This window comes from Neoarius graeffei, chromosome 17, assembly GCF_027579695.1.
Source record: "Neoarius graeffei isolate fNeoGra1 chromosome 17, fNeoGra1.pri, whole genome shotgun sequence".
Classification (NCBI taxonomy): Eukaryota; Metazoa; Chordata; class Actinopteri; order Siluriformes; family Ariidae; genus Neoarius; species Neoarius graeffei.
The window spans coordinates 51,304,654-51,328,705 of record NC_083585.1 but is presented as its reverse complement, the minus strand read 5'-3'; the positions used below and the strand labels follow the sequence as shown (position 1 = coordinate 51,328,705).

Below are 24,052 nucleotides of genomic sequence, written 5' to 3'. Positions count from 1 at the left end.
CATATTTTAAGTCAAAGGTTATATTCATGTAAAATCTATTATTTGCCATGTCCAATCATGATGTCGCTAACACTACTGAAGTAACAGTTTCAAACTAGGACATGGAATTTTATGTAGTGAATCCAGATGAGAGGAGTGATACACACACGGAAACATCCCAGTTACATTACAGGCATTGAGCAGACATGCTTATCCAGAGTGACATACAACAAGACACTAATATACCCACAGCAGTGGGCAGACCAGGGAGCAGTAGGGGGTTAGGTGCCTTGCTCAAGGGCACTTCAGCCATCCCTGCTGGTCCAGGGAATTGAACTGGTGACCTTTCAATCCCAAAGCTGCTTTGCTAATCTTTAGGCCATGGCTTTCCCATGTGGTTATAGGAAATCTGTGCACTCTTGGAATGCCGCTTGACCAATCAAATTAGTGAAACAGAACTAACTGTTGTATAAAAAACAAATTTAATTACTAAATTGTCATACATCTACACTCTTCAAAAAACTCTGAAGGTGGCTGAACATACAATATTGCTAAACCTACTGCTTCCCCAACACGACTTACTGTACTACAGCACCTCTCTCCTTGCTGGCCTTCCAGCTTCTGCCATCAGACCCCTGCAGCTCATCCAGAACGCTGCAGCTCACCTGGTCTACAACCTCCCTCGTTCTTTCCATGTCACCCCTCTGCTTGCTGACCTGCACTAGCTACCTATTGCAGCTCGCATCAAATTTAAGACATTGGTGCTAACTTACCAGGCTGTCAAGGGGCCAGCATACTTCCAGAGTCTGATCCGCCCCACACGCCAGCCAGATCCCTATGCTCCGCCAATACTGGGCACCTGCCCCCTCCCCCTCTCCACTCCTGCCCAGCCCGCTCAAGACTGCTGTCTGTCCTGGTTCCCCATTGGTGGAATGACCTTCCCACTGAGGTCAGAACTGCCGATTCCCTGACCACCTTCAAGTGCAGACTGAAGACTCACCTCTTCAGATTGCACCTCTCTTCTTCTTCCCTGACCACTGCGTTTCAGTCTAGACCACCTCAGGCTGTGTACAGTCTAGCCTGGGGTTAGCTGTTTGAGTTCTCTATTTAGTTATCCCCCACCCAAATGAAGTTTGGTGGGGGATATAGAAACTGGTTCCATCTATCTGTCCAGCTGTTCATCCGGTCACGTTTTCATTTCTGGGCCATATCTTTAAAACTACTGAAACTTTGTATACATATCAAGCAACATGTGAACTGGTGCCTTTTGCTATTTTGGATTTTTGAAAAAAAGTATTTTTCAAATTTCTACATTAAAAATAGATTTTGACTTAGTTTCTAAGAGCAATGTTCGTTTCCGGAGCATATATCCAAAACTATTCAGGACACACATTTGAAACTTGGTATACATGTTAACAGGGTGATGTAGATGTGCCTTTTCATACTAAGAAATTTGAGAAATTTAAAATTTTCATGTTTCCATGGAAACAATTTCAGACTTAGTCTCTCAGGTTAGTCTTAGGGGTAGGTTTTGTTTCTCGAGCAGAACTTGAAAACTATGAGCGGTATGGTCTTGAAAGTTGGTATATGTGTTGATTAAGTAATGTATTATGTGCCTTTTGATACTAAGAAATGTGAGAAATTTTTATTTTTAGCTCAGCTGGACCAAAGGTCTGGTGGGTTTATGCCATGGGCTGCTGAGGTCAGTGTAAAGAGGTAGGGTTGGTTTCCTGCAGTAGAACTTGAAAAATGTGACAAATAATATCTTGAAACTTGGTATGGTTGGTTTGTTTCCTTGGCTGTTTGAGTATTGGTCCTTCAACAGAATATTACACTATGTATTGTTGTCACTTGTTCAGTTGGCACTAGAACTTTCTTGTCTGGAAGTTCAGCACTTCGTGTACCTGACCGTTGCATTCGTTTTACGTCACTCTGGATAACAGCATCTGCTAAATGTCATGCAATGTAATGTAATACTTGCTTAGGTTATGGAGTAGTAAGCTATTATGACAGGACTGTTGAAATTCGACCCTGTAAGTCAGGAAACCTCAGAGTGACTCAGTGTGAATAAAACACCAAAATTGTAGTGTGTTTTTGTAAGTATCTGTCGAAATATAGAACAATGAATAAACGGTATAGAAAATAATTGAGGGCGGCATGGTGGTGTAGTGGTTAGCGCTGTTGCCTCACAGCAAGAAGGTCCGGGTTCGAGCCCCGTGGCCGGCGAGGGCCTTTCTGTGTGGAGTTTGCATGTTCTCCCCGTGTCTGCGTGGGTTTCCTCCGTGTGCTCCGGTTTCCCCCACAGTCCAAAGACATGCAGGTTAGGTTAACTGGTGACTCTAAATTGACCGTAGGTGTGAATGTGAGTGTGAATGGTTGTCTGTGTCTATGTGTCAGCCCTGTGATGACCTGGCAACTTGTCCAGGGTGTACCCCGCCTTTCGCCCGTAGTCAGCTGGGATAGGCTCCAGCTTGCCTGTGACCCTGTAGAACAGGATAAAGCGGCTACAGATAATGAAATGAGATGAGATGAGAAAATAATTGAATGAATGAACAATGGGTAAGTTAGCTAAGCTATTTAGCTGAACATGTGGATTTTGTAGCTGAGGTTTGCCTTAAAATTTTCCCTTATTGGAATGTGGTTCTCTCAAATCCTGAGCCTATTTTGTTTGATCACTGAGATCAAATGTAGTCCTCCCTATGCAACTAGTTGACAAATTTGGCCTGAACACCGAAACAGTCGGAATTGACCAATACACTCTTTTTTCTGAGTGTAGAGGTACTATGAAAGAGAATGTGCTTTTATTAAATGACTTTCCCACACACAATACAACACTGTCATCACTTGTAACTTTAACCCACATGACGCACTGACTTCCACATCACAGTTTTTCCATTATGTCCAGTCCTCCATGTACCTGTATGAGAAGATCTCTGCGGGTGAAGAAGGGAGCGTTGTCATTTTCATCCAGCACTGTGATGAAGGCTGTCCCAGTGGCACTGCGAGGTGGAGTTCCACTATCCTGTACCACCACCACCAACTGGTAGCTGGACTGGTGCTCTCGATCCAGCGCTAACCTAGTGCTGATCTCACCTGCGGATCGGGATGCGAATGGGTAAATGAATGCATCATGAGACACAGAGGTCACTATATAGATGAATATTGGCGTACCAAAGCAACATACCATGATGGTGTTTCCATTATTCAATGATGTCCTAAATTTATTCTATAAGTTTTGAGTTTACACTTAAGAAAACCTCCATCATATATTTTAACAGGTGCCTAAATATCACACACTAAAAATACCTTATTATTTCTATCGTAATATACGCAGAGACTTGTATGTCGGATGGTCTACATAAAGTGTTAAAACTTTGTTTTGCTTGTCAAAATTTCTGGAACATTTATTGAACATTTTTGGAAGGAGTCTCCAGTGTCAGCAAGAGTTTGCATTTTACTGTTTCTCGGTAACATGACAAGCTGCATTTTTGTTCATTTGTTTGGCCTAATTAACCATATAACATTTGATATAACATTTGATACCATGAACAAGCATGTTTTGTGGATGCCCACAAAATTAATTGTACCTATAAATGGATAAAAAGTACAGCATGTCATTTATTTATTCATCTATCTATCTATCTATCTATCTATCTATCTATCTATCTATCTATCTATCTATCTATCTATCTATCTATCTATCTATCTATCTATCTATTCAATTCCATCAGGACACATTATACCACCATATCATTAATTATTTCCCTCGCTGCATTTTATTCCTTACATATGATATCAAATTGTATTATGAAATCTTGAATCTAGCCTCAGACACTGGCCAGTTTTCATGCGACTGGGAAAGCTTTACTGCTCCTGCTTCATAAATATAAGTCACTATTATTTAGTAGTTAATATATATTCATAGCCTGTGAATGTACATTGTGGAAAGTGCCTTGTTTAAAAAAAATAAAATAAAATAATAAAATTACCTAATCTTTATTATGTCAAATTTGTACTCCATTGAACTTGTACATATTGATCTGTCTTATTTGCTTTTTGGAAATCTGTTTAAAATCTGAGAAATATTTAAGAACAAGCATTCATACAGGTGAGAAAATATCTAAAGTCAGAGAAAGAAAAAAGAAGGACTGATAGAGAGGTTGTTTGAATAATCTGACTACAAAGAGCAGAGGCTAGAAGAGAGGTAGGAGTGACATAAGGTTTTGATCGCACAGATGGCCGTCCCCAGCTGTTCCTGTGATTCCCCTCAGTACCAGCGGTGACAGAATCCTAAAACAGGAGCTGTTGGAGAGTCCCCTGCCTTCCGCTAGGAGTGAATGTGTGGAATCACACAGACTGAGCATCATTCATCACACTCCAATGATTTATTATATACTTCTATAATCACTGAGCACTGAAAATCCAGAGCAATAGTCTCAGGATCATTGATCACATTTATAATTCCAACCCCGTTTCCAAAACAGCTGGGACGCTGTGTAAAACATAAATAAAAACAGAACGCTATGATTTGCAAATCAGGGAAACCCTATATTTCATTTATAATAGTACAAAGACCATATATGGAGCACTTGCATGTGACGTCACAGCCGATCCAGATTGTGACAGACGCCATCTTGTCGGTCAAACGCCATATTCCGCCTTCTACTTCTACTTCTGGTTCTACTTCTGCTTTTACTTCTACCTTTTCTTCTGGAAAACCCTACTATATACAATTCTACTACAACGGCTGCGGCTACAAGCTCTCCCTACCTGTGCACGTTTTTTATGTTTTTTGTGTGTATTTTTGCGTGTTGTTCGTCTGTACCGGACTTCAATATCCACTACAACCGTATGGACTTACTGGACATTGGTTTCCAGCAGAAAATGACGGTTTGTAGCGATTTCCATCGCATGCACAACATTCCGGACGAGAAAAAAAAAAAACATTCCGGACGAGATAGCGAAACCAGCGGGGTCTCCGTGGATTGTTATCGGAAGCAAAGCGAAGGAGGCAGCGCCGGGAGAGGAAGCAAAAGCGAGGCTGCAGAGCCGGCCTGTTGACTAAGCTCAGAAAACAGCCACTCAAACCTCCACTGCTAAGCCTCTCTCTCTCCAACGCCAGATCCATGTAAACAAGACGGACGATTTGGAATTACAGCTGGAATTACCTTATTCTATTCTATAATCGGCTGGTCAGTGCATCTAGTATCAGTACTAGTAATACTTAAGTGACTTACCCACCCAATGAGGATTCTTGTTTACAAGATGCCACATCTGAGTCGCTGACAAATCCTGAATTTCTGTAAAGATAACTGTCCAGAGATTTATAGGCACGCAGTGCTTCACCACTGAACAGCGAGGGAAAGTTAATGAGGTAATTATACACGTCTGGGTATTCCGCTGGCAGTTCAAAATCCGGTCGTGAAAACTCCGTCCGGAAAGCCATAAGGGTCACTAATCTGTAGATCGTTTATTTTAGACATATATCTAGTTATCTGTTCATTAGAAAAATGAGCCGTGTAGTCCGTCGGTTGAAATTGATCCATTCTGTACACGAGTGCAGCAGTATTCAGCGGTGTTTTTGACCGACAAGATGGCGGTTGTGTACTTTCCGGTCACGTGACTGCAAGATCTCTATTGAATGCTGAAACTGAAAAATCTTATTGAATACATTTTCAATTTGAACTTTGAATTTAGTGTCAGCAACATATTTCAAAAAAGTGTGGACAAGGGCAACATAAGTTCTGAAAATTTGTGTAATGTTAAAAAAATCATTATGTTAATTGGCAAAAGGTCAGTAACATGACTGGGTATAAAAAGAGCATCCCAGAGAGGCGGAGTCTCTCAGAAGTAAAGATGGGGAGGGGTTCACCACTCTGTGAAAGACTATTACTCCTTTTCCACCAAATCAGTTCCAGGGCTGGTTCAGGGCCAGTGCTGATGCTGGTTCACAACTCGTTCAACTTGTGAGCCAGCTGAGAACCAGTTTGCTTTTCCATAGCTCGTGGTGCGAAGGGAAGCCACGTCATTACGTCGCTGTATACGTCAGTTACGTCGTTGTATACGTCAGTTGCGTCGCTACGTTTGCATAAACCTTGGCGTGAATATCGAAGCAAAAACAACACGGAAGAAGCAGCAGCAGCAACAACAACAACAATAATAATAACGGATGACTTCGCGTTTGTACAGCTGCTGCTTCTCGTCGCTTAAAAATGGTGATCTTTCGCGGTCTTGTTATTGGTGTTGGTCTTAACAACTCCGCCCCCCCGCTGACGTAAGCGGTTCTTTCCTCTGGCCCAGCAGAGAGTTGGTGCTAGCCTGGAACCGGTTTTTCTGGCCCCAGAGCCAGTTATTTGTCAGTGGAAACAGAAAACCCGGTTCCAAACTAAGCACTGGCCCCGAACCAGCCCTGGAACTGCTTTGGTGGAAAAGGGGCATATGTGGGCAAACAGTGCAACAATTTAAGAATAACGTTCTTCAATGTAAAACTGCAAAGAATTTGGGTACATGGTGGCACGGTGGTGTAGGGGTTAGCATGGTCACCTCACAGCAAGAAGGTTCTGGGTTTGAACCTTACAGCCAACAGGGGCTTTTCTGTGCAGAGTTTACATGTTCTCCCCGTGCCTGCATGGGTTTCCTCCAACAGTTCAAAGATATGCAGATTAGGTAAAAAACCCAGCCACTGGGGCTGCACAAGAAGAGGATTATCTATGGTACACAATATCATTAAAAGATTTAGAGAATCTGAAGAAATCTCTGCATGCAAGGAACAAGGCTGAAAACTGACATTGGATGGCCTTGATCTTCAGGCCTTCAGGTGACACTGCATTAAAAGCAGACATGATTCCATCATGGAAATCGCTGCATGGGCTCAGGAACACTTCTAAAAACCATTGTCTGCAAACACAGCTCATTACTGAATCCACAAATGCAAGTTAAAACCAGATATAAACAATATCCAGGAACAATGCTGCGTTCTCTGGGCCTGAGCTCATTTACAATGGACTGAGGTGAAGTAGAAAATGGTCCTGTGGTCTGATGAATTCAAGTTTTTTTTGTTTTGTTTTTAGAATTCATGGATACCATGTCCTTCGAGCTAAAGAGGAGAGTAGACCATCCGGCTTGTTATCAGAGCCCAGTTCAAAAGCCAGCATCTGTGATGGTATGGGGGGGTATTAGTGCACATGGCATGGGTAGCTTGCCCATCTGGGAAGGCATCATTAATGCTGAATGATATATACAGGTTTTGGAGCAACTTGTTTTTTTTTTTTTTCAGGGAAAGCCTTGCTTATTTTAGTAAGACAATGCCAAACAGCATTCTGCACCAAGTAAAAGAGTCCAGGTGCTAAACTGGCCTGACTGCAGTTCAGACCTGTCTCCCACTTAAAACATTAGGCGCATTATGAAGCACAAAACACAACAAAGGAGACCCCGAACTGCTGAGCAACTGAAACTGTATATCAGGCAAGAATGGGACAACATTTCTCTTTCAAAACTACAGCAACTGGTCTCCTCAGTTCCCAAACATTTACAGAGTTTTGTTAAAAGTAGAGGTGATGCAACACAGTGGTAAACATGCCCCATCCCAACTTTTTTTAAAACATTTTGCTGGCATCATATTCAAAATGTGCATATATTTTTTTGAATAAACAATAGCATTTCTCAGTTTCAACAACTGATATGTTGTATTTGTACTATCTTCAACAAAATATAGAGCTTCCATGATTTGAAAATGATCACATTCTATTTTTATTTATGTTTCAGTCAGCTTCCCAACTTTTTTGGAATTGTGGCTGTATTTCAACTGTAATTACGGAAATGTTTGGAGTGCATGATGGAGCTGGAAAAGGATTTTTTTAAGCCCTGTGTAGTCTTTGCAATTAAACGTTAAAAGTAGAAATATCTTAAAAGTGTAAAGCGTGTATAGAGCGTATTGATATTAAGTGTCAGAATGTTCATGTTACAAATCAAAGGCATCATGGGAAATCTTATTTTGGTCTTTTTTATGCTCATTGCCACTGTGTGTTGCAAGCAATGAGCTCCTTGTGCTGAGTTCTACATTGAAGATGTTATAGCGATTAAAAAGCATCTTTAACAGAGAGAATAAGATGAGAGCAATATAGTGAGCATGGTAACTAAAAATGAGAGCAAGGTGCCTGCTGAGGTGAATTTCCATTGCACTTGGCTGGTGGGCAAAATGTAGAACTAAGTGGGTCTAAGTGCTCGCAGAACTGAAGTGCTCTCTATCATGTGCTAACAGGTTCTCACAAGCTCACTTCACTGCTCTACTCTCATGAATACAAATAACCAAGTGTGTGCTCAAACCCACAGCACCTTGCACTGTTTTTTTTTTCTTCACAGTTTGCAGTCAGCTTTGCTTTGATTGCCATCATTAATTTTGAAATATGTCTGTTCATTAGGATTACATCTCATAGTATCATGTGGTATTTGATGCTGGTACTAGAGCATGAATACATTAGCACGTTATCGGAATGATCCCAGATACTAGCATTGATATTGATTCTCCCATGTATTTGTAATAGGGAAAAAAAACCTTTGCTTTTTAAATTTACTTTTTCAAAAAGGTATGAGATATCAGCAGAAAAGCAACAAGCAGCTCATCAAGGTTGGAAGAAGTAGAAAGGTCATCATGGTATATGATGATCACCTGTGTGTGAGTTGATCTGAAAATGGCGATCCGGGTGCAGGAGTCGGTATATGAGGCGGCTGTTGAGCCCAGCATCTCGATCTGTAGCAGGCACCCGGCCAAAGCCCGAGCCAGCTGGCAGGTTCTCTCTGACAGCCAGGAACGCTCTCTCCTGGGTAAAGCGAGGTGAGTTGTCATTTTCATCTGTCACTGAAACACGTACTGTGGCACTACCTGTTTTCTTCAGCTGCCCATGACCGGATGTAGCAAGGACTGTGAGAAGGTAGACCTCTTTAACCTCACGGTCCAGGGCGCTCTTTACAAACAGCCAGCCACTGTCCGAGACAATGCCAAAACCTGCTGCGTCTCCATCTGGTTGCAGGTGGTACACCACAGGGACTGTGGCACCGGATCCAGAAGCAATCCCACCATCTCTATTCAGTGCACGCACCTGCAGGAAACGGGTGTTGAGTGGAGTGCCCTCCTTCAGCTCCACTCGATAGCTCAGGGTGTCAAACACCGGCCCTTGGCTGTTCTCAGCCTGCACATGCACCACCAGGCTGAAAGTGGCACTGAGCTGGGGTGCTCCCATGTCCTTGGCAAGAATTTGCAAATCATAGCGTGGCACTGTCTCATAAGACAAACTTCCAATCAAACGGATTTCTCCACTGCTACGGTCCACATTGAAGGTTCTCTGAGCACCACTGGAGAGCAGGTCGAAGGTCAAAGCACCATTAGCACCAGAGTCAAGGTCTTCAGCCTGAATCTTATATATCACAGTGCCCATTCTTGTATCATCAAGAAGAATCAAAGATTCAGAAGATGATGGGATGAAGCTGGGAGCGTTGTCATTGACATCTACCACCGTGATATGGACACGGGTTTGACCAAAAGCTGGTGGGTTCCCGCTTTGTGCCTGAACCTCCAGCTCCACAATGGGCTGGAGCTCATGATCCAGAGGTAGACTTGTTCTTAAAACTCCTGTTTCAGGATCCACTGTGAAATAACCAGTAGGGTCACCAGAACAGATGGTGTAGGAAACATCCTTTGAGACCCCTAGAGGGAGGGAGAGAGGGGGGGTGACAGAGAAAGCAAATGAGAATACAAGAACCAGAGCTAGTTATTTTTTCATCACGTGAAACCATGATGGAGTACTTTGAGCGTCCAAGGAAAATTGTTAAAAAACTTAAGTGGTAAAATGGAATTTATGATTAATGTTGATTCTAAATGAGGTGTGTACAATGGCCCAGAGCCTATTTGTACAAGTGGTGTTGAGTGAAAAAAAAAAAAAATGCCGCCTTTCATCACGTTTGGTCACGTTGTGCAAAGGGACTGATGAATCTGAGTATAGACTCCGAGTTATATCACATGTGAACCCTACTATTGCTTTGCCAACCCATGGAGCCTCACAGTAAACAGTATGTCTTCAGATCACTCACCGTTCTTGGTGCTGGCACGCACAGTGCCCACTTGGGTCCCACGCAGGGCATCTTCAGAGACAGTGAAATAGTACTGAGCCTGTTCAAATACAGGAGGTGCCACCAGACCAGCCACAATGCTGATGTTGACCTTGGCATTTACTGGAGCCGTGAGGCCACCCCCATCTTGAGCTGAGACCACCATGGCGATGACTGTATTTGCCTTCCCATGCAGAGAGCGTGATAGTGATATCACTCCTAAAAAATGAAACAGCTCAATTAGCACGAGCTAAGTTCCAGCAACCTATAAGTCAGCCTTTAAACAATGCAGACCTTTAAAAAGACATTTTATGCTTGTATTTCATAGACTGCACTTTTGTATATACTCATATATGTCTTATGTACAATTAAAACTTAATGGTGCTCAGCTCACCAGTGTCTTTGTTGAGCGTGAAGAAGGGCGAACTTCCCCCAGGAGCTGTACGGTACGTCACCCTGCCATTCTCTCCTGCGTCAGGGTCATGGGCTGTCACCCGGACGACAGAGGTCCCAGGACTGCTCTGAGTACTTAGGCTCACAGCATAGTGCACGGGATAGAAGGCTGGCCAGTTGTCGTTAACATCCACCAGGTTGACATGCACATAGGCAACAGAACTCAAGCCACCCTGAGGGAAGAAAATCAGGCACTATTGATAATTGTTCAGTCCTTACTACCTCTTGAACCCTAGCTTGAACCATAGTTTGGCAGAAATCAGTTAGATAAGGCATTTTAGATCTGATTAGAATACCTTTGGGTTAATGTTCTAACAGAGTTAGATGTTCCCTGAAGGCACAGATATTTTAAAGGTAAAAGTACTGGAAATTGATCATTTCTCCTGCGAGTACTCCAATCTGTCAGGATGACCATTGTGACTACCGTTGTGTGAGCAGTGAACACTACAGAGCCTCCTTCTTTCAGGCAAGGAAGAAGGTAAGGCAAGTCTCCAACTTATTAAATATTACAGCTCTTTAAGGCTTCACTCTCTGAGATTGCTTTAACATGTCTGCTGCAATTTCCTTTCGCTGCTGCGCAATAATTTTAAGTGTTATTTAGGCTGCCATGGCACAGGATGCTGTGCAACTCTTAAAGCATTACCATGAGACCCATTCCAAGTTTCTTCTTGTTTTTTTTTCCCGTCTTCTCAAATGCAAAAGTCCTTAATGCATTCCTATAAAGGATTATCTAGCCAAAGACGCTCTAGTACACAGGTTCTGCAGGGATTAACAGCAAGTCATATCAATGTATTTTTACTTGCATTTCTCCCAGTTTAGTCATTATCACTTCCCAAGCCACTATCGAGTTGCTTCCAAGGAACACGACAGACACCAATTTGGGAAACTGAAAGCGAACACGTGTCATCTCATACATGTGTGGTGGGGAAGCCATGGCCCAATGGTTAGAAAAGTAGCTTTGGGACCAAACAGTTGCTGGTTCAATTCCCTAAACCAGCAGGAATGGCTGAAGTGCCCTTGAGCAAGGCACCTAACCCCAACTGCTCCCCAGGCTGCTCTAGGTATGTTGAATGTTGCTCTGGATAAGTGCGTCTGCTAAATGCCTGTAATGTAATATGCATACTATATACAGTAGAACAAAATTTCAAGCTTCCATGACCATTATTGGCTGTCTTTGATTGAGACAGATGGGAGTGTCTTTAATCTCAAAAGTTTCTGGAAATCAAAAAGACATTTCATTATTGCAGTCTGAAAAGGTAATATGTTTTCTCAGATACCCTGTCAAGTTCTCTCACTCTCTGTTCAGCACATCACTACAGTGACATGGCCACTTAAAAGTCTTTTCTTTAAGCCATCAAAATGTCTAGTGAAGAACTACAGTAGTGGTTTCCCGTTGCCTTCTACTGGATTATGATAGAGGTTTTCTCCTCTCAACCATTCACACCCATGGACAATTCAGGGTAACCAGTTAACCTAACCGCATGTCTTTGGACTGTGAGGGAAACTGGAGCACCCGGAGGAAACCTACACAGACATGGGGAGAACATGCAAACTCCACACAAAATGGCCCCCGTCGGCCATGAGGTTCAAACACGGAACCTTCTTGCTGTGAGGCAACAGTGGTAACCACTACACCACTGTGCTGTGCCACCCCTGTCAAGCGCACATAAATTATCCAGCTAGCTAGCATTACAGATTATCAACATTTATACATACTAGTATATGACTAAAAAGAGGCAGCACGGTGCTGTAGTGGTTAGCACTGTCACCTCACAGCAAGAAGGTTCTGGGTTTGAGCCGAGTGGCTGACAGGGGCCTTTCTATGCGAAGTTTGCATGTTCTACCCGTGTCTGCATGTGTTTCCTCCACAGTCCAGAGACATGCAGGTTAGGTCAATCGGTGACTCTAAATTGACCGTAGGTGTGAATGTGAGTGTGAATGATTGTTTGTCTCTATGTGTCAGCCCTGTGATGATCTGGTGCTTTGTCCAGGGTGTACCCCACCTCTTGCCCATAGTCAGCTGGGATAGGGTCCAGCTTGCCCGTGACCCTGCACAGGGTAAGCGATTATGGATAATGGATGGATGACTAAAAAGTCCTCTCATGAACCCTATTTGACTGGCTCATGTTAGCTAGTTGACTAACAAAATATCTGAAAAGTGCATATATGATTGCCAGTACTATATTCTTCCCACTTTGCTCTGTTTGGCGAATGCATTCGATAACGGAAGATTTTATTCTTAAATTCTGTCCAGCTAGTTAGTATTGAAGATTCTAAATATTTATTAACTCAGAAACCCTGTCAGGTTAGCGCATGTTAGTTAGTTGGCTAGTGTAAGAGCTAAAGATCATGATTTTATATATATATCTCTCTCGGCACGGTGGTGTAGTGGTTAGCGCTGTTGCCTCACAGCAAGAAGGTCCTGGGTTCGAGCCCCGGGGCCGGCGAGGGCCTTTCTGTGTGGAGTTTGCATGTTCTCCCCATGTCCGCGTGGGTTTCCTCCGGGTGCTCCGGTTTCCCCCACAGTCCAAAGACATGCAGGTTAGGTTAACTGGTGACTCTAAATTGACCGTAGGTGTGAATGTGAGTGTGAATGGTTGTCTGTGTCTATGTGTCAGCCCTGTGATGACCTGGCAACTTGTCCAGGGTGTACCCCGCCTTTTGCCCGTAGTCAGCTGGGATAGGCTCCAGCTTGCCTGCGACCCTGTAGAAGGATAAAGTGGCTAGAGATAATGAGATGATATATATATATATATATATATATGATTTTCCACATTCTTCTGCTTCCAAAGAATAGAAAACAGTGAGGTTTGTACATAGTACTACGTATGTGTAGCAGTGTGGGGGAAAAAAAAAACATCAGATGTCGCTGTGGCTGGCAAACAGTCAGTGCTTCATATTTTTAACCTTACCTAAGCTAACTTCCTGGAAAGACCATGTTGTGTAAGGAATTACACAACAGTTTAACAAACACACTGTTTAAAAAAGTCAGTCTAAAGATGTATACAATTTTAAGAGCTTTAAGAGCTATGCTTTAAGATGCTAAAGATTTATTGTGATTGAGATAAGACTGCAAAATGTTAAAGCCTTGCTACAAGGTGATGAGGTATATTAATCTGTGCATCTGGTGTTGGTTGACGACGTTGAACCGACTTACCCCGTCCACGACTGTGACAGCGAAGTCATAGCTGGCAGGGCCTTGGTCACGGTCCAGACTTGCACTGGTGCAGATTTGTCCACTTTCTTTGTTGATAGTGAAGTAAGGAGGGGCTAAGCTGCCAGATCCAGAGCCTAGAGAATAGGCCACGGAGCCAAACGAGCCACCATCTGCATCCCTTGCTTTCACCTGCAGAAAGCAGAGACTCAATAAACTCTTCCTAATAATCTAATTACTAAAATGCATGTATGAAAATGACCTAAATATCATACATATAGAACAGCAGAGTAGGGAGAGTAGGGATGTTGACATCTTTGAAGCAGAACCACACAATCTTTCCAACCATTTTCAACCCAAAACGATTAAGCAATTACAGTACACTGGGCATTCATCTCTCTTCAACATGCTCGATCCAGACATACACTGTCATACATGAAGACAATTTCTACCTCACTAGAAGCAAGCAAAGAAGATATAATGACTTTCACAGACTTATACCACAGGCTAGATATCATATCAGAGTAAGAGGGATGGACACAAGGCCTGAAGAGGACTTTAGCTGGGATTTGCTTCGAAATAAACTGCAAAAACAACCAGTTTTGTTGCTCTACATCCAAGTTTCCAACTACGTACAGCATACAAAAGAGCAACGTTAGCCATAATTTTTCTAGGAAGTAAGTTTTCTAAGAAATACTGAAGCTCACCGTATACTTGTATAAGAACAAATCCTACAGGTTTAAATAGAAGACAGATTTACACAAACATACTGATGCAATTAGATTCTATACAGCTTAATGTACTTACAGGCTTCTCCAGGCCTAATGCTGTGAGATTATCGTGAAAATGTACCCAATATATTTAGATCACAAGCCCATAAGCTAAAGAACAAAGCACAGAACTGCAGGAAGATGAGCCCATGCAGCTGAGATGTTCCCCTTTTCAAATCGCAGGTCCTGAAGCTCCTTCAGATATTTTACAATCTATCAGGGGGTACTATATTAATAAACACTGCTTTACCACATGCTAAACCTCCCACGCTAGCGTGATAGAAGTCATAAGCGCGGTGACGGTTCCAATCTGAGGCAGCAAAGCGTTCGACTGAGGACGTGCCTCATGGACAAAGCGATTTTCCATGAAGACTTGGCTTGACTAAAGAAAGCACAAGAACAGCTCACTCCACTCAGGGTCTCTATCTAACAGTGAATACAAGCTCCCGCACAGCACTCTAAGATAAACATTTCCTTCTGGTTGCTGGCCTGATTGGTGACGACTTCAACCACTTGACACAAGATATGCAAGGAGAGAAACACAAGTCGTTCAGTTTAATTTGAACTGTGGCAGGACTGACATTTCTTTGACTTAGGAATCAGAAAGCTGGCTCAATTGTTATGTGCATATCAAACATTTATGATCCTATGGAGCGATAATGTAAAGCATTATTAGGTTACCAAGAATGAAGGATGAAAAGGTACTGAGGACTGAAAGCTGAAATTGAACATTTAATTCCCGCACTAGGGAGAAACTGCATCTACATGTTCAATATAGCGGTTTCTGGAAAATGGGGATGGAGTGGAGGACACCGTTTCAAGGGTATGCTTAAGTATGTGGTAAGATGGCCTTGATTAAGCTGACTGCCACTGGATACTGAAAGTGCAATCAGAGTTCACTCACAGTCACTCAAACACAAACATCTTGTCTCATTCAATCATTCTTTGATTCATCTTCAGCAACCACTTTATCCTGGTCACAGTCATGGTGGATCCGGCAGCTATTCCAGAAACACTTGGCACAACACCCTGAATGGGATGCCAGGTTATGTGCAGGGCATCATGCACACAGACACACATGCACATACTCCATGGGCAAGCCATGGCCTGATGGTTAGAGAAGCAGCTTTGGGACCAAAAGGTCATTGGTTCGGTGCCCTTGAGCAAGAACCCTACGTAAGCTCCAACTGCTCCCCAGGCTGCTCTGGGCAGGGGGGAGCCGTCAGGGCCTTCTAGGCATTCAGAGAAGGCTCAAATGTTATATTTAATTTCTTTCATAATTTCATTATAATTATTCTCTTCGAATTCTAATTTGGCCTCATTTTCTATCAAATTTGCTTCAGAAATGAAAGGGTTACTGTCCTGAAAACATTAAAATCGAGTTATCCAATGAGAGTTTTTTTGTTTGTTGTCTCTAAGCTGAGAAGAGTTTAGAGTTGGCTCACTCATTGTTTTGGGCTTCATTGCTGGGACAGAAGGCCATGGCAGTGTATGTTTATGTAGGAAGTGACAGATGAATTAACCAATCAGATTTTGATTTATAGTGGGAGGGACCAAACATTTATCACCCTAGGCCTCCTTGAAGGCCAACGCTAGCTTAACCGCGACAGCACCATCAGCGCAGCAGTGAAGTCACCTTCCAGCCAGTGTAGCTTTCATCAGTAGTGTTAGCAAATGCTAATAAAGTGGTCAAGCCAGTGCTATCGAGAGCAAGTAGCACAGACTAACGACTGAGAAACTCAGGCCAAGTTTACATTAGACCGTATCTGTCTCATTTTCTTCGCGGATGCACTGTCCGTTTACATTAAAACGCCTGGAAACGCCGGGAAACGGGAATCCGCCAGGGTCCACATATTCAATCTAGATCGTGTCAGCTCCGGTGCTGTGTAAACATTGAGATACGCAGATACGCTGTGCTGAGCTCTAGCTGGCGTCGTCATTGGACAACATCACTGTGACATCCACCTTCCTGATTCGCTGGCGTTGGTCATGTGACGCGACTGCTGAAAAACGGCGCAGACTTCCGCCTTGTATCACCTTTCATTAAAGAGTATAAAAAGTATGAAAATACTGCAAATACTGATGCAAATACTGCCCATTGTGTAGTTATGATTGTCTTTAGGCTTGCCATCCTTCCACTTGCAAGTGGTAAGTGATATGCGCTGGGATCACATACACAGCGGCTCAGTCCCGAAAACACTGCTTGTTCACTTCACTCGCGCGCTCTGTGAGCTGCGCAGGGCCGGAGTGCGCACCCTCCAGAGGGCACTCGCTGTTCAGGGCGGAGTGATTTGGAGCGCAGGATGCCTGCGGAGCCGAGCGTATCCGTGTATTGGCGTTGCTATGTGCACGCGAATCGTGTATTGGTGTTGCTGTGTGCACACTAATCGTTTTAAAAACGTTACTCTGATGATCCGCTGATACGGTCTAATGTAAACCCCACCTAAGAATTCTGTCTCCAGACTCTTCTTCCATGCACGCTCGCTACAGTATTTTTCACTCAGACTTAAGTATTCATTTTGCTATGTAATTTACTTAGTTACTTTTAAAATCAACATTGCCAACGACACACAATGGAGCTACCTGGCAGCCTCCCTTGCAAAATCCTTTGCCCTGTTGCTTTTTTGGTGTCTGGCTAAGTTTTGGCTGAGCTCAAGTCCCAGCTCTAATAGTAATGGTTTGCCACGGCCTCTGGGCATGTTGTACATTCTGGATAAGAGCATCTGCAAAATGCTTGTAATGTAATATTTGCACCGAGGTGGAATTTAAAAGAGCCCATCTACCCACTGACATGTTGTGGGAGGAAACTGGAGAACCCCAAGGAAACCCCCTCAGACATAGCGAGAACATGTAAAACTCAACACAAACAGTAACCCGAGCTCAGGATCAAACAGGGTACCCTGAAGCTATGAGGCAGCACCAGTGATACTGACTGTGCTATCATGGTACCCAAAATCATGTATATCATCTCTACAAACAAACAAAAAAAGACAGCCGTTTAGGATGTTTTGTCTAACAAACCTTGGACGCTGGACTCACTTATATTTGGGCTCAACAAAAAGTTAAATGCATGTGTCTGTACTTTTTGAAAAGTCCATTTGCATTTGCAAGCTTAATAACAGACATCTGTTGGCCGGTTCAGAAGTTCAACAGTGTCTCAATCGTAAGTGGGTCAAATAATCCAGAAACTTTTCTCACGTCTACTTTCCTAAATTCTTATCTAAATCCATGGTGCTTTGCTTGTTTTTCACTCACGCAGTCAGGGTTAAACATACAACACATGCTGATATGTCTACAGGCACATGCAAAATATTTCACACAGAAAACCATGATTTTTGATCATACCCTCGTACCAAGAGGACAAAGGTCTCCTTGCTAAATAGTCACTCGATCCTTCTCATTGTGCTAATGTGGGACCCCTGCGACCAAGCAGCTGCTTCTGCTTTTTTTTTTTTTTTGTGTGTGTGTGTGAGACACAATGAGAACTCCAATAGAGTTGAACGCAGAAATTGGCTGGGTCTTAGAAAGGTTATCTTAGAAAGGGCTGGACGAAGCCCTTAATGTACTGAGTTCTGTGGTTCGTGTTCTGTTTCTCTTTCCCCACTGAAAGCTTCAAAGAAATACCTTCAGATTCAGAAGACAAAACTAGGAGACACTGGAGTTCATGCAAAAGCATTGGCACTGGAGAATCAGTGGTGCACTGGGTGTTCCTCATGACTCTCTATTACTGGGCCATCAGAATGCCAAGATTTTGTTGTTTGCTGAGAGGAAAACATGGAGTATTTTTATATCAGGCGGACTTCCAAGAGTCTTGAAGTGTGGTTCTGACAGTTCTAATCAGTGTTTCGGTTGTTGCCAAGTGACATTGCATCATTGGTTTACTGCTTCATTCAGAATGGACTCTAAACAAACCAATTAGAAAAGCAAATTCACTGAACTGGTGGCATTTTGCATCCAACACAACCAGAATGTGAAGGCATGCTGGGAGCAACGTCTGATGGCTATTACTTGGCCGCCTGGATTGCCTTAAATTGGCCCATAAAAAGACATTGAGCCTCATTTATCAAGCTGGATACTAAATACAAGAAATATGGTATTCATAAAAATCCAGTTTCCAGTTCTGTAATATATATATATATATATATATATATATATATATATATATATATATATATATAACTTGATTTTTGATTTTATGTAAATTTATAATATTTACAATATCAGGTTCAAATGGTATAACTGGCACAAGGTAATGAAATTTTAAACACACCCACAAACCTTTGTGAAATCAGTGACTTAAAAGAAAGCAATCCAAAACAGATCCATAAATGAAGCCAAAAAAGAATTGCTATTCAGTCAGCGGGCGGCATGGTGGTGTAGTGGTTAGCACTGTCGCCTCACAGCAGGAAGGTCCTGGGTTCGAGCCCAGTGGCCGACGGGGGCCTTTCTGTGTGGTGTTTTCATGTTCTCCCCGTGTCTGTGTGGGTTTCCTCCGGGTGCTCCGGTTTCCCCCCACAGTCCAAAGACATGCAGGTTAGGCTAATTGGTGGATCCAAATTGACCGTAGGTGTGGATGCGAGTGTGAATGGTTGTTTGTCTCTATGTGTCAGCCCTACAATGATCTGACAACTTGTCCAGGGAGTACCCTGCCTCTCGCCCATAGTCAGCTGGGATAGACTCCAGCTTGCCCGCGACCTTGCACAGGATAAGTGCTTACGGATAAGGGATGGATGGATGGATGGATTCAGTCAGCATAAAAGTAACAGTGCCCTATAAAAGACAGAAAAGTTATTCTCTACAGTAGCCAACACACTGCAGTGGCTGAGATGAATTACTGGAAGATTTATAACCCCCAATTCCATAAATTTGGGACACTGTGCAAAACATAAATAAAAAAACAGAATATGATGATTTGCAAGTCTTGGAAACCCTATATTTCATTGAAAATAGTACAAAGACAATATGTCAGAAGTTGAAACTGAGAAATTTTAATGTTTTTTGAAAAATATGTGCTCATTTTGAATTTGATGTCAGCAACACGTTTCAAAAAAGTTGGGACAGGGGCATGTTTACCACTGTGTTGCATCATCTCTATTTTTAGCAACACTCTGTAGACGGTTGGGAACTGAGGAGACCAACTGCTGTAGTTTGGAAGAAAAATGTTGTCCCATTCTTACCTGATATACAATTTCAGTTGATCAACAGTTCGGGGTCTCCTTTGTCATATTTTGCGCTTCATAATGAGCCAAATGTTTTAAATGGGAGACAGGTCTAGACTGCAGGCAGGTCAGTTTAGCACCCAGACTCTTTTCCTATGCAGCCATGCAGTTTTAATACGTGCAGAAAGTGGTTTGGCATTGTCTTGTTGAAAGAAGAAAGGCCTTCCCTGAAAAAGATTTTGCCTGGATGGCAGCATATTGCTCTGAAACGTGTATATATCATTCAGCATTAATGATGCCTTCCCAGATGTACAAGCTACCCATGTCATGTGCACTAATGCACCATCATACCATCACAGATGCTGGCTTTTGAACTGTGCACTGATAACAAGCCGGATGGTCCCTCTCCTCTTTAGCCTGGAGGACGTGGTGTCCATGATTTCTAAAAGAATTTCTACTTTTGATTTGTCATACCTCGGGACAGTTTGCCACTTCAACTCAGTCCATCGTAAAAGAGCTCGGGCCCAGAGAAGGTGGCGGTGTTTATGGATATTGTTTATATCTGGTTTTAACTTGCACTTGTGGATGCAGTAATGAACTGTTTTCACAGATGATGGTTTTCTGAAGTGTTCCTGAGCCCATACAGTGATTTCCACTACAGACACGTGCTCTCTGTGGGCATCATTAAATGCAAATCAGCTGTGTCATAAACATGCTTGGTCGTTAACAGCTGATTGGCATTTATCAATATATGCACAAGGACAAACACTTTTGTTTGGTTTGCCACAAAACATTTACACACATCTTTACTAAACGATTGAGAAGTGAGAACCAATGCCTTTGGTCTGTTATTGTTCAACTCCTTGTTTTTAGCCCCTACGAAGGTTGATGGACTGTGCATGACCACAATATTCATCTCTTTTATATCTTTGAAGCAACATATTAAAATGTTCACACTGGCCATAAAGACATCTTTCAAATGACTTTGTACTCACTGGGTGAAACATGGTATATCTACGTACATCATATATGTGTTGTGTGATTTCAGTAGGACATTCATACTCTACTGTAACCGTATAAAGTCGAGTATTGTCTTAAATGTGAACCACATGGAACATTACATCAACATGACGGAAGCAGTCAGTAGCGTAGGCTCAGTGTGATGTTTAATAAGAGGAAATTACCAAAAAAAAAGGCTATCGGAGAAAGTATTGGCACCATTCCAAGAGTTACATAGACTCCCCATGAAGTAAAACAGAGCACAGTATCATGCAATGCAAGGAGGAATAAAATGCAAAAGTGTTTTTACTGAAAGATTTAATTGCACTGTTTCAGGAACACAACATCAGTGTGGTTTGTATATATCAAGTGCTTTGTATATACTGTAATGAATACAATGTATACAAATAATGTAATGCCCACCCAAGACTCAGAATGAGGGCGATGCAAAGGGATGGAAGGAGAAGACTTTTCCTTTGTCCATTATTGTTATTCTGCAATATCTAAGTTTAACTATTGGGAACATTTCTGCAACAAAGTTCAAGAAGTTGTGATTTGGCATAGCATCTCGGAAAGAGTGTAGAAATGCAAGCATTTTATTGATAATACAGTGGAGTATTTGGTGCAGTATTCAAGAAAAGTAAAGTGAGCACTCCAGCAAAATCTGTAGATCAGTGTTCCTCAACCAATGGGCCGCAATTTTTTTTTTCCCAAGTTGAAGCTAATTTTTTGTAGGGTACAACTGCTGGGTTGCATCCGACATCACATCCACCTATGCAACACATGAAGTGGTGGTCAGCTGAGCTCACTGTTTACAAAGCGCTACTATCACTAGGGCACCTTGCGAGTCATTAAAATGCCCTACACTTGTGTTGTTTTGGATTGCTCGAATCGAACAAACCGTGAAACTGATAAAGGTTCCTTCTTGGTTCCCCATGAAGTGATAGAGTGAAAGGGCAAAGGATTTTGCCAAAAGATGATGAGAAAGGTGGCTCTTGAGCCTTTCACTGCGATGGATGGGAATCAAGTCGAAGAATGCTCGAGTTTGCAGTGATCGCTTCATGAAAGTTTTGTAAATTCCTCTGATTTATTTTGTTTGGATTCGCAAATCACTGACTTCTCTCGCAATTTTCTCTTGTTTTGTTATGTTTTGAAGTTCAGGAGATGCTTAAGTCCTCAGATGTGTTTTTGTTTACTGTTTGTTTGTGGTCGCCATATTGTAAACTAACGCATATATACCTAATATGCGAAATACCCAGGTCTTTAAAGGTGTTTCTGTGGGTCTTTGTGAATGATTTAGCTAGAAGAGAAGAGCAGGGAGGATTGGGAATCAAGCAGCTGTGGTTTGTTTACACCTGAAACTAAAACTTGTAGTGTCCTAGCAACCATTGCGAAGACACGTACAAAAAGCCCAAAAATGCCTCCTTACCTGGGCAAAAACGATACAGGATTTATCTTGTAGTGTCCTGATCCATAGATCTTTAACCCAGCCACATACAGTATAAAAAGTTGTACGCCTCCATGCTCTTCCAGGTTTTCATCTGTTTGTCCGTGTAGAATGATGTCTGCAGCACCAGGTAGTTTGAGATGTTGGGGAACTCAATGGATGGATCGTTTTCCAACTTCTAGGAAAAATCCTTCTTTGCTAATGTGTAAGGATCTAATCCCGTTGAGTGGTTTCTATATCCAATTCTTGGTTTTAATAACTTGTTTGTTTGCTGTACACAAACATGGCAATAAGTTCTTGTGTTAATGGACCAGACTCCACTTTTGGATCATTAATCCCTTTTGACTGAGAATACCCTGAATGCAAGGTTTGGCTTCTGGTACATCCATACAGTTTTAAATACAAAACCTACAATTAAAAACAGTTTGTTTTTATTACATTTATTTAACCCCTAGGCTCCCATCTGTAACAAGAAGTGATGTTGCATCCCATTAATACACTTTACAATAGATTATTAGATTCTAATAGAATAGATGAGCTAAAATAATTGGGGATCTTTTTTAATGGGCCTCAACTCGTTATAAGTATGAATAGGTGGGCTTTAAAGGAACAGTCCACCGTACTTCCATAATGAAATATGTTCTTCTCTGAATTAAGACGAGCTGATCCGTACCTCTCCGAGCTTTGTGCGACCTCCCAGTCAGTCAGACGCGCTGTTACTCCTGTTAGCAATGTAGCTAGGCTCAGCATGGCCAATGGTATTTTTTGGGGCTGTAGTTAGATGCGACCAAACTCTTCCGCGTTTTTCCTGTTTACATAGGTTTATATGACCAGTGATATGAAACAAAGTTCAGTTACACAAATTGAAACATGGCGATTTTCTATGCTATGGAAAGTCCGCACTATAATGACAGGCGTACTAACACCTTCTGCGCGCTTCGACAGTGCATTGATACCTTCACTCCTGTTTTCCCCCTCTCCCCTGCCCCCCTGACTAGACTGTGTTCCAAGGAGTGCAGGCTACTTGTCTTGGTGGTCACGTTGGTTGTATTGACGGAAGTTAGGGGGGGCGGGGGAGAGAAAAAAAAACAGGAGTGAAGGTATCAATGCGCTGCCGAAGCGCGCAGAAGGTGTTAGTACGCCTGTCATTATAGTGCGGACTTTCCATAGCATAGAAAATCGCCACGTTTCAATTTGTGTAATTGAACTTTGTTTCATGTCACTGGTCATATAAACCTATGTAAACAGGAAAAACGTGGAAGAGTTTGGTCGCATCTAACTACGGCCCCAAAAAATACCATTGGCCATGCTGAGCCTAGCTACATTGCTAACAGGAGTGACAGCACGTCTGACTGACTGGGAGGTCACACAAAGCTCGGAGAGGTACGGATCAGCTCGTCTCAATTCAGAGAAGAACATATTTCATTATGGAAGTACGGTGGACTGTTCCTTTAAAGTAGAAAAGGTTGAGAACCCCTGGTTTAGACTTTCATAAGAAGAAAAAAAACACAGGTATACTACTCAGCTATGAACACAAATGTTCACTGAGTAAAGGATGACTGAAGTAAGTTAATTCCTTAAATCAGTCATCTGTTCAAGTAACAGCTTTATCCTGGTCAGGGTTCCGGTAGATCTGTAAGTCAAGTTTATTTGTATAGCGCTTTTAACAACAGACACTGTTGCAAAGCAGTTTTACAGAAAATTAAAGGCTTTAAACATGAACCAATTTTATCCCTAACTTATCTGTGATAAAGCCTGTGACAACGGTGGTGAGGAAAAACTCCCTCAGACGATGTGAGGAAGAAACCTTGAGAGGAACCAGACTCAAAAGGGAACCCATCCTCAGATAGCATGATTATAAATAAATCGCTTCTATAACTGTGTCCTCTACAGTCATAAAGTACAACTGTGTAACCAGGAAATTCATAATACAGTAGTTTTAACCTGAAGTCTGTTTTGTTGACGTTATCAACTGTTCATAGATGGA

General features: G+C 42.3%; 1 protein-coding gene across 1 annotated transcript in view; it reads right to left on the bottom strand.

Moving 5' to 3' along the window:
- dchs1a (dachsous cadherin-related 1a) overlaps positions 1-24,052 on the bottom strand; it is a 204,711-nt gene that overhangs the window by 31,503 nt on the left and 149,156 nt on the right. The window contains exons 2-6 of the mRNA XM_060897709.1: positions 13,694-13,882; positions 10,478-10,709; positions 10,066-10,302; positions 8,648-9,682; positions 2,897-3,072 (exon numbers count right to left, since the gene is read on the bottom strand). Of these exons, the coding sequence (XP_060753692.1) occupies positions 2,897-3,072; positions 8,648-9,682; positions 10,066-10,302; positions 10,478-10,709; positions 13,694-13,882 (1,869 nt within the window). The remainder of the gene's footprint in view (positions 1-2,896; positions 3,073-8,647; positions 9,683-10,065; positions 10,303-10,477; positions 10,710-13,693; positions 13,883-24,052) is intronic.